A 16,953-nucleotide genomic window follows, 5' to 3' on the forward strand; every position below is an offset into this window, starting at 1 on the left:
GCTCAAGGTTGACTCAGCCTTCCATCCTTTCTAAAGGTAGGTTAAATGAGGACCCAGTTTGTGGGGGCAATAAGCTGACTTTGTATAAATATACAAAAGTATGAAGGCTATTGCTTAACGCACTGTAAGCCGCCCTGAGTCTCCGGAGAAGGGCGGCATATAAATCAAATTAAAATAAAAAAAATAAATAAATAAACCCAGAGAAACAATATTTCCAATTTGCTAGATAGTTATTTTTTTTCATTAATAACTTGGATTTATTCTCTCATAAACGAGTGTGTGGAATTTAGAGTATGTTTCATAATGAATTAGACAAATAAAATTTTGAAACAGAATCACACAGAAGCCTACAAAGTTGTATTTTTGGATTTCACAGAATAATCACCCCCAACTACTCAGATGATTTTCTACAAGATTCATTGTAGAATTATTTGCAATTTCTACAGTACTTGTAAACTGCTTTGGGAGATTCTACTCAGAAAGGCAATTGTATTAAACCTTTGGGGTAGTCAAAGTCAAGAAATAGGGATAGCAGAAAACAAAGAATGCTGTTATTGTGAAAACATAAAATAACAATCTCAAAAGCCTACCATAGTTTATCCCCATTATTTTATTCCAAACAAAATTCAGGCAGGATTATTTTGCATTTCTTTCTCATATTTTCTCAGGACTGGATAATCATTTCTGAAACTCTTCCTGTAACAATTCAACAGTTCCTGCCAAGCTTCCTCTACATTCTTTCACAAGTTATATGTAGTTGCAATGAATAAATGATTCAAAAAGCTTATTCCCATATGTTAATGAAGTGCCAATTCTAGGAAATATTAAAAGATCTGGACAGAAGGCTCCTAATTTATTTCAGAAAAAAAAAAAGGCTAGATAAGAAAGGCAGTGTCATTGCACTCTGCATTGAAAATTCCTAGATTCAACACACTGGATTCTAACCAGAACAAGGATTCATAGTCCTCTAACTAAGAATTACTTTGCCACGAAATTTACAATTAATAGTATATTGTGAGGGAAATAGGAGAATGAAGGAGGATTAGGTATGTTTGCTACCTTGAGTTATTTATAAAAAATAATAAAGATGGGATAAAAATAATATAAAATATTTGTTTAAATGGGGACCAGCTATTTTAATTAATTAATCAGAGAATTTGATCAAGATACTTATATAAACAATGACAACAAATAATTAAAAATGGAAGCTTCAGATTTCAAACTAAATAGCCATTTTTTAACAATTTAAAGGGGAATAGGTTCCTTTCCTTTAACTAGACTTTCCAGGACTTTCTTATAGAACACTTATAGCAGTTTAAATTACCAGTAAGTGTTCCAAAGAAGCTCAGAAATCTTGCAAACTTTAAAGTTTTTCCAAGTATATTACATATACAAAATTGGGGAAATAAATAGTAAGCGGGAAGTCTATTGTGATTGAATGTCTGTGATTATGTGGATTATCCAGCGCCAGGGAATTGATTTATTTCATATTTTATTAATGGGGCTATGGTTATTTATTTATTTTTTCAATTAATACGGCCACCTATCTCAGTTTCATCACTCTGAGTGTGTTGATCAAATTCTCCAATTAGGAATTAAAATAGCTGGTCCCCATTTAAACGTGTATTTTATATTTTACATTATTTTTATCCCACCTTTATTATTTTTTTTTAATAAATAACTCAAGGCAGCAAACATACCTATTCTTCCTTCATCCTATTTCCCCTCGCAATATACTAATCATACTGTACATTTCATGCCAAAGTGATTCAATGTGTGTATTACCATTAAAATATTAAAACAATAGAAACATTAAAACAAACAAAAACACTAAAACCATCCAAATTAAATATACTTAGGAGCCAGATACTTTGCCAGTAATGAGACCCTTGACACATTTAGCACCTCAAGCTTCAGGTTTTTAGGACCTAACAGGGTTGGGACAGAAGTGGGTTGCTACTGGTTTGCCCTGGATCGATCGAACTGGTAGCAGCGGTGGCGGGAGGCTCCGCCCACCTGCTCAGACGCTTCTGCGCATGCGCAGAAGCATCACATGCGAGTGTGCATGTGCCCATGAGCAAAACGGTAGTGATGGGTTTTGAAACCCACTACTGGGTTGGGGCCAGTGCAATCTCTGAAGGGCGGGTATTTCATAGGGCAGGGGCCACTGAGGAAAAAGCTTGTCTTCTGGTCTCTGGCAGCTGACATTATTTGACTAGCGATCTGTAGCATGTTCATTCTGCTCATTCTGTTGGACGGGCAGTGTCTCTTGCAAAAAGGTGATCCCTCAGGTATCCTGGTCCCAAACCATATGCTGTGCCTTCCAAAGCAATAGATATCCCTGTATATCTATTGCTTTGGAAGGAACAGCATATGGTTTGGGACCAGGATACCCGAGGGATCACCATTCAGAAGGAGTGAACTATCAGTATTCTTCCACCAGTCCTTCCCCAATACCTCATTTCCTCAAAAATATATATTAGAGAAAAAAAATATGGAGAAATGAAAGCCAGTACGATATGCAGTCAGTGAATCCATGATTACCTGGGTTTACATTTTGATAAAGCTGTATGTTCAGCTTGTAATGAGCTCAGGAGAATCTTGACTAATATAATCTTCTCTGCCTCTTTTTAAAGCTTTGTAGTATTACTACCCCATGGCTGTTCCACTAAGCAAGGGAAACTAAGGGTTATCAGTTGGATTAACAAATGTGTGACCAGATTGTATATTACCACCTATTGCATATAATTACTTTTGTTCTGTTAAGTAGAAAGTATTTCCAAATTTATAATTACATTGTCCTGTTCTAGATAATATATCTACTCACCCATCCCTCATTTATATTTTAGTTTATAGATTTAAAATGTAATGGCTGTATGCACTGTAAGCAGAGCTATCCTACATCCTGTACCCAGAAGCACACAAAACAGAAACAAGAAATTTATGCTAAACAGAAAGATGATTCTGCAAGCTGACCGCACACATTGTTTTAAATTAATGCATAACATGTCTCTAGAGATTTTGAGTCAATATTTAATTGCACTGAGGAAGTGAAGAATACATTAAGTAGTCATGCAAAGATACGTGATACAGATCAAAGCAAAGGTCTGGATACTGAACTTTGTGTTACACACAACTATTAAATTGCATTGTTCATGTTGCCAGCAAAAAAGGGAAGGATTCCCAGGTGAAGAAATTTCAAGAACTGAAGATTGATTTCATTCAAAGCCAACACCAAGGGAAGTGAAATCTCATTTTTAAAAAATCTTTAAGCCAGCACATCCTTTTGTAATCACCCAATAAAAGCAGAGAGATGATTTCTACAAAAGAGCCAACAACAGGAAACCACAAGCCCACGTTGAGTGTTGAAGAAACAATCTAAAGTTAAGCCACATGACCAAGTAATCTTCCCTCAGTTTAAGGCAAACCAGAGTTTATAAATCACACATCGCTTCATCACTCTGCATTACATACTCTTATGTGTCTAAAACTGTTGAAAACTGTCCATAGAATTAAATGCATCTTATGATGCTCTTCAGAGGAACTCGGAAAGCAAAAGGTCAAATTCATTATTTAGAAGCATTTACAGCTACTAATCTAATCCTTCTGCAATCTAATGTCCTAGACTGGATAATAAAAATGGAAAGAAATACAAATACATGCAGTTACCACATCGCGCAACAGTCAATTCCAATAGACCTCTCTTCAAGAAAACTACATCTCTGTGTTCATGAAGTCACCAGAAACTGCAACTGATTTGAAAGAGATTTTAATTTTTCCAGCTATGGCCAGTTTGAGGAAAGCTGATTCCTAAACCTAGACTAAGAAACAGACTTTCCAATTCGATTGTATTCATGTAATGAACACAGCCTCAATGTACTTTTCCATAACTAAAGCTACAAAATATTATCCCTTTGAAATAATTTCTTCTGGAAGCTGGAATTCTCTTAAGCTGTAGTAATACATTTCTGCTTTAAGGTGCCATGCTAAATATAAAAGCTGACACTGGCAGTGATTAACATTTCTCAAAACATTCTTATTATCCAGAAATGCATAATGAACCTGTCAGAACGGTATTCACGTTTTTGTCTCCTGGCAAACAGAAAGAATTGCATCTCATCTTAACACTTGCCATTCACTTTAGATTACTTGACAATATGTACAACTAATGACTCTAAAGTTCACAGCAAATACGTGCAGGCAGCAACCACATATAATTCCAAAAGATCGATTTTTTTTCCTCTTGGCCATCAGAACAGAATGCAACTCAGGTGACTCCATGCAACGATCAATTCAAATCAGCCAAATAAAAATATTTCCTTTAATATAGAGCAACACAAAAAAAAAAAAGAAGAAGAACCACATTCTCTTGAGGTCTACATCTAAATCCACCTCAACATCTACATCTATTTCTACAACCTTCTCAACAAGAGAAAGGGAACCACAGAAGGCAAGTGTTAAAGTAAAATCTTGCTTACCAAGTACCCCAAGTCGGTAGTTGACAGTGATGACGATCACGTTGCCATAACTTGCGAGCACACTGCCATCATATAAATTTCCAGTGCCTTCCATGTAAGACCCTCCGTGAATATACACCATGACTGGTTTAGGTCCCCCACTATCTCGAATGTCTGCAAGAAAAATATTAAGAAACATGATATCTCAAGAATGTTATAACGTGCGTAGACATCTTAAGTTGTTTTCCTTTTTTCCTAAGCTGTTTTTTTTTAATGTTTCCCAAGCAACCTACATAAATTATTACAACTTTATTTGCTTAAATGAAAGTATAAAGATATGATAGAAATAAAGTAAGAAAATGATGGAGGAGGAAGTAGAGGATACAAAATATGTACTCAGATGACACACTGAATGATTAATAATGCATTGTATGTTTGTTTGTTTAAAAATTTAAAAAAAAACTATTTACAAAAAAAGAGAGAAACTTTATTTGCTGTTGGCTGAGGTACGTAACATCTATCCAAACTTGGAAGATCTTGGAAAGGTAAGTATTGTAGGATTTTGTTAGTACTTGGATGAAGAATCATCAGGAAATCTCAGGTCTCTAGGCTAGAGTGGCCAATTTTGTGATAGTTCCATGCCGAACTGATTAAACCTGCCTTTATTGTGCTTATTCCAATTAAAAGAAAAAACTGACAGGTAGTCCTCAATTTATGAACACAATTGGGACCAGAATTTCTGCTGCTAAGAAGTTACATGACTTGAACAAACCTTGAAAAAGGCAATGGCAAACCACATTTTTTTTAACATTTAAACAATTTTCAAGCAATTTTACCTTTTCATTTACTGAACTTTAGTAGCTATTACAGTGTTTTCTTTTAATAAGCATCAGATCATGATATTTTCATGTTATTATGAAGCCTAAACATGACTGTTCAAAAATGGAAATTAAGAATTATTGTACTTTGGAACTGTTTCAATTTTTCTTGCTTCTAGATTCATTGTCTGAATTTAGGAAACATCCTACAGAAATCTGGGTTTATTTCCTTCCAGAACGCCTCTACACTGAAAATCCAGAATGATAAATGTCAGTTGCTTAGACAATCTAAACTTTGTACGTGTACAATTTATGTGGCCACTGATCTTAGAAAACTGACTCTTAAAAGCAATAATTTAAGGGATCAACTATAGCACTCAAAGTCACAAACACAAATCTGACTCTTAAAAGGCTCGTCTGATCATCTGGATTATATATATTATATAATATATATATATATATGGAATATATATATATATATATATATATATATATATATATATATATACACATATATATATACATACATACATACATACATACATACATACATACATACATATATATATATATATATATATATATATATATATATATATATATAAATGGATCTAGATGCCAGACTTTCAGTCTGTCAGCTTGAAAATGTACTGCTTCCTCAACAACAATATAGCTTCCTTGAGATCACAAGTAATGTCAAGGAATCCAGAAATCCAACAGAATCTACCATCCCTGGATGTGCTACGATAAATGGCTGGGTCCTGAGAATCACTGTTTTAGATGTTTTTCTATTTGTCCAGAGCCTAGAATTGTTGGTATTCCTGGACTTTTTATAAACTGTGCAAAGTAGCACTCGAGACAATGAATTAGGTTACAATTGCAATCAGAATGTAGGTAGGTAGATAGAAACATCTTCAGGATGCAGACAGAGCAAATGGTTAGATCACAGCTGAGAAGGTTATCCTACAAATGAGCTAGAATTTTTGGCATCTAGAAAAAACTGAGCAATAACACAGTTTAAAATTGACCACGTAAAGTCGGGAATGGCTTTCGAGACACTTTCTGAAGATATTTCTTCATGCATTATCCTGAATTCATAGCAGATTAAAAAACAATAATTGCTTTGGATGATTGCTTTGTATCAACATCCTCATCATCAGTTTCCATAGTTTATTTTGTCCAGATTAGGATACAAATATTGATCAACTATCCCAATGTGTGCCTCTCTTACTATCTGTGCAATGTATGGGTGCAGACATATCTAACTCTGAAAAGAAAGTCCTCCAAGAAAAAGCTTGGGGAAATGAATAAGGAAACAGTGTATGCCTGCAAGGCTACCCTTCCAACTAGTTGTTTCCTTCTAATGTTGTCATAAATTTCTAATTAAACCATCTGGCTAGGTGAGAAAAGACAAGAGATGGCAGAATTGTAGTCTACAAGTAATCTTTGAAAGGAATGGAGGTCCATGCAAATCAGGCAAGAAAGCTGCAGGGCTGGGAATAGGATGAAATTGTTAGATTTCCAGAAAAAATTCATCTAAACTTTGAAGGACCTAAAAAAAGATGGATGGTTTAGAGGTAGTCCTTGACTTACAACCATTTGTTTAGTGCCCATCTGAAGTTACAACGGCACTGAAAAACATGACCTCCAGCCCTTACGCTACAACTGTTACAGCATCCTCACAATTATAGTGATCAAAATGTGGGCACTCGGCAACCAACATGTATTTACAATGGTTGCATTGTAACCTGGGGTCATGTGATCACAATTTGTTCACCTTCCCAGATGGCTTCTGACAAGCAAAGTCAATGGGGGAAGCCAGATTTCTTTAATGACCACATGCTTCATATAACAACTGCAGTGGTTCACTTAAGAGGCATGGCAAAAGAAGTCATAAAATCAGGTGCAAGTCATATCACTTCTTAGCACAGAAATTCTGGTCCCAATTGTGGTCATAAATTGAGGGCTACCTGTAAGTTTTTTTTTTTTTTTAATTGGAATAAGCACAATAAAGGGAGGTTTAATCAGTTTGGCATGGAACTTTATCACAAAATTGGACATGATAAATTCAAGATCAATAAAGCTTTTCCCTTGCACTGCTAATTCACTTGCATAGAAAAAAGACACACTAACTTTATCATCCAATTGATTGTAAGGAGAACAGAAAAGAGAGGAGGAGATTTGTATTAGAACAAGAACATTTGCATTTATGGAGTTATGGTGATTTATTTCAAAATAAATCATGCCTTCCTTTCAAATTGCTTTAATTGCTGGGAGATATATATATATATATATATATATACACATATACATATACATACACATATACATATACATATACATATACATATACATATACATATACATATACATATATACAAAGTATATACTTTGTCATATACATATGACAAAGTTTGTTAAGGTTATGTAATGATCTGGATCTTAAGGGAAAAAGCTGATTTGAAGCACAGTGGGAGTGGACGTCATACTGTCAGCAACTCCTTAAAGAAACTTTGTCTTTTCCTGGACTCGCACGACTGCCTATGAAAAAAAAAAAAAGCACATTTGATTTAAGAAGGTGCTGGCAGATGCGACAGTGCACACCCACGTCTGCTCTGAATCAGCTATTCCCCTTAAAATCTAGATCACCAAAAGTCTTTAATGTTTGTTAATAGGCCAACTTAATACCCAAACAGATTTGAGAAGGAGAACTGGTTGTTTTTCCTTAGTTAAATTTTGATTGGTTTGAAGCCTGGCTGATTAGTTTTAAACCAAGAAAAGAAAAGAGCTAATTTAGTTGGAGAAGAAAGGAGGAGAGGAATAAGCTCTTGTTGATGAAATACAGAGCCCCTATTTGACAAAACACAGAGAAGCTATAATCAGCAGCAAAACCGAAGCTTAAACCTCAGCAATGCCCTGACATTTCCAAACTTCTCCTTAGTGAGCTAAAGCCACTCTGATGGTCATGTATTAATGTTTATATAGGTCAATATTAATGGCGTCTTGCAGAAAAAATAAAATAAAGCTAAAACTCTACCATGAGAAGTTTAACATCTAAATATCAACAGGAGGCCCGATGGATACAGGAGCAGAAAGCAGGGTTGGCCCTGTTATTAAGCTGAGTGAGCTAGCTAACTTGGTCTGTCAGTTAAAGGGAACAAACTGTAGGTTACCTCCTAATAACAATCTTGGAAACAGCCTTATTAGTTTGCTTCATGTGTCTGAGCAACATTCAAGACGCTGTTTTTCACTTGTATAGTCCTAAACAATTGAAGTACAGGGTATGCCTCTTCATTAACCAAATTGCTTTTAGAGGTCTCGCAATGATTGGTGGGGATTGAACGTAGTCTTATGTACAGCACATGGGTTACACACAGGCTCTGTTATTGTTTACATTTGGACAGCTGATGAAAATCATAAAATTCCACAGAATGTTGATCAATATTCTGATGGTCCTGGCGGATTGGGGGGATTGGGAGTCGTAGAGGATGTTCGGAAAGGGGTGGGACATTCTATACCTGTGATGGTGGGATGGGGCAGAAGAAATGGAAATAGGGGTCGGGAGCATCACACCAGATGCATTCGGGTGGTGACTTGCTCCCATGCCTCCTGCTCACCCTGCTTTCCTGGGGATGCGAGAGCGAGGGACCCTCTCCATCTGGTGTATGTGAATGCCAGGTCCATGGTGAATAAGGCCCCCCTTCATACGAGATCTTATTGATGAAGAGGGTGCGGACCTGGCCTGTATCACGGAGACCTGGTTGGGGCAGGAGGGGGGAATCCCTCTCTCTGATTTATGCCTTTCCTGGACCGAGATGACCTTCGCACTGTCACTCATGCCCTGGTTACTTCCCGCTTGGATTACTGCAATTCCCTCTACATGGGCCTGCCCCTGAGATGCACCCGGAGACTCCAGCTGATCCAGAATGCAGCCACACGGGTTGTTACGGGAGCCCCTCGTTACTCCCATATAACACCTCTCCTGCATGAGCTGCACTGGTTACCAGTGGTTCTCCGGGTCCGCTTCAAGGTGCTGGTTCTCACCTTTAAGGCCTTACATGACTTAGGTCCGGGATATTTGCAGGACCTTCTCCTGCCTGCCTCTCACCATCCTGTTCGCTCACATAGGGCTGCTCTCCTCAGGGTTCCGACGGCGAGCCAATGTCATCTGGCGGCGCCCAGGGGTAGGGCGTTCTCTGTGGGTGCTCCCACCCTCTGGAATGAGTTGCCTACTGAGCTCCAGATGGCTCCTGATCTCTGCTCCTTCCGTCGGGATCTGAAGACTTGGCTGTTCAAGCAAATAGGCTGACTCTGATTCTGGGTTTTATTATTTATTATTTTGTTGTACATGTTTTTAACTTGTGTTCGCTGCCCTAAGTCCTTCTGGAGAAGGGCGGCATATAAACACATCAAATAAATAAATAAATAAATACCCTATGGTATTTTATTGCCATGCAATTGTTCTGCAGGGATTAATAAAGAATATAAGCTGACTGAATAACAGAGTGCCTGGACAGAAGAACAAATAGGAAATGTATAGCTCACCAGGTGATAGTCTTCTCTTTAGAGGAATATAATGAATATTTCTTAATTTGGGTGCCTTTCAGGACGTGCATTAAGATCAGCGATTGCATCAGTTGGTTTGGTTCAGCAGCCAGGAGAAAGGTTATCAGTGATAGCATTCCAGTTGTGGAACTCCCCATCCCATTGGTTTCATGGGATCCTAAAAGCCAGTTTGGCTTAGTGATTAAGGCACCAGGTTAAAAACTGGGAGACTATAGTCCTGCCTTAGCCATAAAAGCCAGCTGAGTGACTTTGGACAACCACCAGGAGACTGTGAATTCTAGTTCCACTTTAGGCATGAAAGCCATCTGAGTGACTTTGGGGTCAATCACCAGGAGACTGTGAGTTCCAATCCTGCCTTAGGCATGAAAGCCATCTGAGTGACTTTGGGGTCAATACCAGGAGACTGTGAGTTCTAGTTCCACTTTAGGCAAGAAAGCCATCTGGGTGACTTTGGGGTCAATCACTAGGAGACTGTGAGTTCTAATCCTGCCTTAGGCATGAAAGCCATCTGAGTGACTTTGGGGTCAATACCAGGAGACTGTGAGTTCTAGTTCCACTTTAGGCAAGAAAGCCATCTGGGTGACTTTGAGGTCTATCACTCTCTGTCAGCCCAAACCTCACAGGGTTTCTGTTGTGGTGAAAAGAGGAGGAGGAGGAGGACTATTAAGTATCTTCGCTGTCTTGAATTGTTTACAAAAAATAATAAAGGCAGGATATAAATAAATAAACAAGTGAAGTTTCACCTGTTTACCCAAGTATTTGTAGGATAACAACTACTCTGGAGTGCTTTTAAACTTGCCTTTTGGTTTACGTTGTGCAAATCTGCACATCTTTTTATCATTGTTCCTCTTTTAGAAAGGTGTCACTGGCAATTTGTGCATTAAACTACAGGTTGAAATGACATTTAGTTTTGCCTGTGGAACCACCTATTTGATGTGTTTCAACATTAATTAGAATACCTAGGGTATATTTCCCACTTCCTCCAACATTTTTCTCCATGATGGCTTTTTACCTATAGCTTTGGCTTCTTATTTTCCTACCATGAATGCAAAATGTAGGGACAAAAAATAAATTATTAATTTGAGAACCACTAAATGACTGGCTCACAGCAGAAGCTGTAAGCAGCTAATTGTATGCTTGTAGGTAGCGCAGGAGGAGATTGTTTAAGAATTCATCTTTAATTAAAATTACATTGAATTACAGAGCACCGACTGTGAATAGTAATGAAGCCTTGGTAGCACCATTTGGGTTATCTGGGCAAATGGGGCAAATGAAATAACTGTCTTCGGAGAAACAGCCACATCTACTGTATTTCCTGAACCTTGTATTCTAGCAAGAAATCAAGTTCCAGTTATAAAGAGCTCTGTGAATAAATTCAGCCTCCATAATGCTTTTTTTTATGACTTCCTTCTGAATATTATGCTCCAAAAGGTTAAGGACAGGCAGTACTGCAAACTTCTCTCAATTTATCCACATGCCATAGCAGATAAGAATAGAGATGAAATAAATTTTCTGCATGCTACACTGTCAAAAATATCACTGCTGACCTACAAGAAATCCACCTCTATGAAGCAAAGTGGTTCTTTCCACTCAGAAAGGACATAGGGAAAAAGGAATTGAGAGGATTCAATTTTTTTCCAGAGTTATGAAAGCTCTGACAGTACCTCTGAAACACACTGTAGACATATCTTCATCCCTTTCAGTTTATATAAAAGAATTGGGCATTAAAACCAATTTCAACAAAAATAGATATCTACATTTAGGCACAAAGAATTATTTGTAGCAAATGAAGGCAATATACGTGTCCCAGGATAGAGTTGCAGGATCCAATCTAGCTTGGTCACTGGGACCAAGCATTTAATTTTCCAAGTTTGTGCTGGAGCCCATCCTCAGGAACTTCTAGCAGACCACAGGAAACTTCTAGCAGACTCATGGGGAGCCCATCCTCCAGCATGAATCTAAAACTCAGAAGACTAAACTTCTGGTCCCAGTGATCGACCCAGATTAGATCTTGCAATTTTTTGTAGAAACAAAGTCTAAGTGCCATGGAGGTGACGTGTTTATGTGTGTGTGACAAAAATTTAGGAAGTTTTACAAACTACAAGCAAGATGTAAGTCAACAGCGGAAGATGGTAGCTAGAACATCAATGCACGTCAATGGTTGATGAACAGATATATCAGAAGAAAATGTGCTACTTGTTTTGGTTTGGATAGATTTCATCTACACTTTTGGGTCAAGGATGGGTGACTTTTTGATGGCTGGGTGGCACACTCAACATTTAAGGTCTGCAATGGAAGTGTGTGTATATACTCTGTGTATGTGTGTGTGTGTGTGTGTGTGTGTGTGTGTGTATCAGTGGTGGGTTGCTACCAGTTCGCCCCGGTTTGGGCAAACTGGTAGTGGCAGTAGTGGGAGGCTCCACCCATCCACCCATCATCAAAAATGCTCTGCACATGTGCAGAACCTTCTGTGCATGCACAGAAGTGCTGCATGCTCCCAATAGCGAACCAGTAGCACCAGGATTTGAAACCCACTACTGATAGATATACATACATACATACATACATACATACATACATACATACATACATACAATTTATATTTTGCTAAAAAAAAAACAACTATACTATATTTTGCTGATAAAGAAATAAAGGGAGACTAGCTTCTATTCTAGTTCTATTTCAAGCTATTTAGCTCTCATCAACTAGCCATACCCTTACTCGGATTTGAATACCAAGAGCCTTGGTAGTACAGTGGTCTAAGGCACCCTGTTATTAAGCTGGTTATTAAGACCAGCTGCCTGCAATTACTGCAGGTTTGAATCTCACCAAAGCTCAAGGTTGACTCAGCCTTCCATCCTTTCTAAGGTAGGTAAATTGAGGACCCAGTTTGTGGGGGCAATAAGCTGACTTTGTATAAAATATACAAAAGAATGAAGGCTATTGCTTAGCGCATTGTAAGCCGCCCTGAGTCTCCGGAGAAGGGCGGCATATAAATCAAATTAAAATATATATAGAGAGAGGGGGGGAGTGAGTGCGTGAGTGAGAGAGAGAGAGAGAGAGAGAGTGAGGGAGTGTCATTTAAATGTTGCATGTGTGTAAAAAAGATATATAAATCCAATTAAACACATCTACTGAAATGAAATTGACCGGCAATTGCTTTTTGCAGAACAGATGTGAGAGGGTAAAACAGCTGGGAAATGGTCCAAGGGGGGAGATGTGGTAGTTCACTTTGGATTGAAATCTCAGCAAATTGTTGTCAAAAGTTTTCATTATTATTATTATTATTATTATTATTATTATTATTATTATTATTATTATTATTTAAATTTTACTGCATTTAAAGGTCAGACTAATGCTGAACAGCATACATTCTGACTTCTATAAGTGAGTTTTAAAACAATGCAATAAAAACAAAGCCTATTAAAACCACATAAAAGTAGCACCAGGAATTATCCATCAAATTAATCAATTAGTCAAGCCAAAAAGAAATACTTTATTGTGAGAGAGAAAAGGTTCACAGCATTACAGTTTCCAAGACCACTAAACTAATAGGAAAGGGGGCATTTGGATGACTGAGGAAGCTAGTTCATAGAAATGGGACACAATTGAAAAGGTTTGTTTCCACATTCCATGAAGATGGCATACTCGGAACAAAGAGACACAAAGAGAATCCACTCGTACTGGGTTGTTACAGTGTCTCATTCCTGACAGGATATTTAAAACAGACTTAGAGTCTAGCTAGCTCAAATACTTTGGCCACTTAATGAGAAGGAAGGACTCACTGGAGAAGAGCCTAATGCTGGGAACGATTGAGGGCAAAAGAAGAAGAGGACGACAGAGAACGAGGTGGCTGGATGGAGTCACTGAAGCAGTCGGCGTGAGCTTAAATAGTCTCCGGGGGATGGTAGAGGACAGGAAGGCCTGGAGGAATGTTGTCCATGGGATCGTGATGGATTGGACATGACTTCTCAACTAACAAATCAGTATGGAAAAAGAACAACTTAATAGTGGTGTGTGGATATGTTCTGTGAGATTAATGAATGATCCATGAGTAGAATCTGACTACAGTGAAGAAGACTTCACAAATATATGTGAAACCTTTCATGTGCTCCCAAAACTACGTAAGGAGCAACATTTGAAAAAACTTTGTATGTTTAGACTGAAGAGAAGCACAAATATCTGAAGGAAAAAAATACTGAGTATGGAACAACATTGTTTTCTGTTTTTCCAAAAGGCAGACTTAAAAAAAAAAAATGGAAGCACAGATCTGGACTAATCCCTCTCCAAAAGCAAATTCTTGTTTTAAGATGAAAATCTTTGTTCACTCCAATTTTCTAAACAGCAACTAAAGACTAGCAAATTACAGATATGTAATTATTTTATCCCAATGGAAGATGAGAAAGGAACCACAAATCTCTTTGTATGTTAGTGTAATTCAATCTTGGCATTAATATTGGCCAACAGCCTATCAGCTAAACAGGCTTCCAGAAAACTTTGGCATTTTATACAACTGATGGTAGACTTTCTTTTAAATGAAGGGAGGCAAGTTATATTATCTTAAAACAAATTAACATGAATCAACCTGACAGAATTATCCTTTGGTACATCCCCAGTTAAGTTGGAAGTTGATCCTACTTCAGATTTTGAGGCCATTTCAAACCAGACCCATGCATTTTATACCTAACCAAGCAAATACAACTTATAGCCTTCAAAGCCTTGGCACTGTTCTTCAAGCTATTCCATAATTTATGATGAACTTAATATTTTAATGTGACAGAAGAGGAAAACTATTAAATACACGAGGGAGAAATTTCACTAACTGTGTAATTGAAACGTGACTTTTATTCTTGACCCATCTAATTCTTGGTCCTGGACCCATCCATTATCTAGACTGGGTCTCCCTACATTTTAGTTAAAGTCCAACTGGGATCTTCCAGCCCAAGAAAGGTTATACACTCAAGAGTTGTTCTGGTTATTTATGGAATGTTAAAGCAAGCTTGCTTTTTTCCTCTCTTACATTGCCATGTCAGAAGGAATAACTTCAAAAGAATTCATAATCGGAGGAAGCTGCTCATAAATCTATTTGTGCCATTACAAGATTCTGCTCTTGACATTTGAAAATATATTTCCACAGTACTTCATGTAATTAAGATGTAGATGCCTGCAAAGAGGTAACAACAGCAGACTTCTTCCCATGAGATTGTATATTAGCAAAGGTCCATGAGACTCTTCATATTTCCTGTTTATTTGAGTAGCCAGGGCAGATTCAATTCTGAAAACTTCTCTATGACATACTTCACTATATTTAAAGTACCTAACTATTGGAAGGGATTTGCTCTGGCATGGTGTCATGCCCTCCCTGTCCTGATACTGTGATGCTACCTAACTGGACAAACAATGTCTCTATGACTCCGGACACAAAGAAACAACAAAGTGTGTGCTTCATCAGATGCCTGTATTACAGACATTTGCACTAGCCTCATTATTGCATTTCTGTATTTTTACTTTTCTACCTGTGCTCTACTGGCACTGGGCTGCAAATAAACAAAGTCTAATAGCTACATAAGCATCCTATTAAAGACAGTTGAATAATTGAAATAGCAGGAAAATTTCTCAGGACGATGACAGATCTTTAATAATAGCAAATAGCACTTAGACTTACATACTGCTCCATAGTGCTTTAAAGACCTCTCTAAGCGGTTTACAGAGTCATCATATTGCCCCCAACAATCTGGGTCCTCATTTTACCAACCACAGAAGGATGAAAGTCTGAGTCAACCTTGAGCTGGTCAGGATCGAACTGCTGGCAGTGGGCAGAGTCAGCCTGCAATACTGCATTCTCACCATTGTGCCACCACCTTTATTCATAAAATAAGAGCTACCTTAGGAAAATCAATTCTAGTACAGACACAAGAGATTAATTTTCAGGAGGACAATCCAGATGAATAAATTAAATCATGAATGGGCAACTTTTATTTCTTTCCTCAAAGGAAAAGTGAAGTGATGATGTCACAAGAGTGGTTTATGGCAATTTTTTCTGCTGTTGTTAAGAGTCATGGGGGAAGGTTTCAAAAGGCAAAAGAGGTCCTTAAATGATTTAATTCTAAGACACACAGAGTGATGGATGTAGAATGGGCTGCTATTTAGAGAAAGAGAGAGAGAAAGAGAGAGAGGGAGGGAGAGAGAGAGATCTTGCAGAAATGGAGGCAAACAGCCCTGAATTGTAATATTTGATATATCTGATTAGTCCAGAAAGAAAAGTAAATAAAATATTGAAAACACAAACTTTCAAATATATGCCTAGAGCTTCCTGAATAGTTTAATGGTTCCTCTACCAGATAACTAACCAGTCTTTTCCCACTGTCTGTTCCATGTAATTACGGACTCCTTCGATCAACGATGCCAATGAAAACAAATTAAATCCAAGGTGGCCACTTTAAAATAGTGAGAGATTCATTACAGGCCATTGGAAATTAGTCAAATTAGTTATAGTTTTCTGGTTCATGGAAGAGAGAAATTCTGTCTTCTTGTTTGGACCAATTGTCTTTCTATCGGTCAGATAGTACCTTCCAGCTATGTGAGAACCACAACCTTCAGAAATTCTAGCCAATAAATCCAAATGACACCCCATCAGGAGAAGTCCATCTAGACTAAAGACAAATCTGACCTGAGCAAGGAAATATATAAGACAGAACAGAATACTTGTAGCTCAATGTGAAACTTGGTGCGCTCTGAGATTGGTGGCTTTCTTGCCGATATTTCCTTATGAAACTAGGTAAATATTAGTGCTATGATGTTACCTACTTTGGTAATGAAAAGTCTGCAAGAAGATCACCAAGCTCAGAGAGTACCAAGGAACCCATAAATACAGGGGTCATGATGCTATTTATGTTAAACCCCTTTCAAGCTGATGATTGATGAACTACATTTAGAATAAATTTACCATAAATATTGAAATATGCAATAGAAGGGTTTTAGACTTAAAAGAAGTTTTCTGGAAAGAAAAACAGTAATTAAACAGAAGACTTCACATTATGCACTACCAGACAATAGAAATGCTGGAAGACTCTTCATTGCTTAAATTTATATGGGAACTTCATTCCTGAATG

At 37.5% G+C, this 16,953-nt stretch overlaps 1 protein-coding gene across 8 annotated transcripts in view; it reads right to left on the reverse strand.

Annotated features, from left to right (window-relative positions):
- Window positions 1-16,953, reverse strand: part of NLGN1 (neuroligin 1) — a 768,195-nt gene that overhangs the window by 330,844 nt on the left and 420,398 nt on the right. For all 8 annotated transcript variants that reach the window (XM_087872510.1, XM_034438951.3, XM_034438960.3 and 5 more), the window contains one exon: window positions 4,479-4,631. In XM_087872510.1, coding sequence (XP_087728636.1) covers window positions 4,479-4,631 — 153 coding nt within the window. The remainder of the gene's footprint in view (window positions 1-4,478; window positions 4,632-16,953) is intronic.

Source organism: Pantherophis guttatus, chromosome 6 (genome assembly GCF_059756535.1).
Source record: "Pantherophis guttatus breed Tessera chromosome 6, ASM5975653v1, whole genome shotgun sequence".
Classification (NCBI taxonomy): Eukaryota; Metazoa; Chordata; class Lepidosauria; order Squamata; family Colubridae; genus Pantherophis; species Pantherophis guttatus.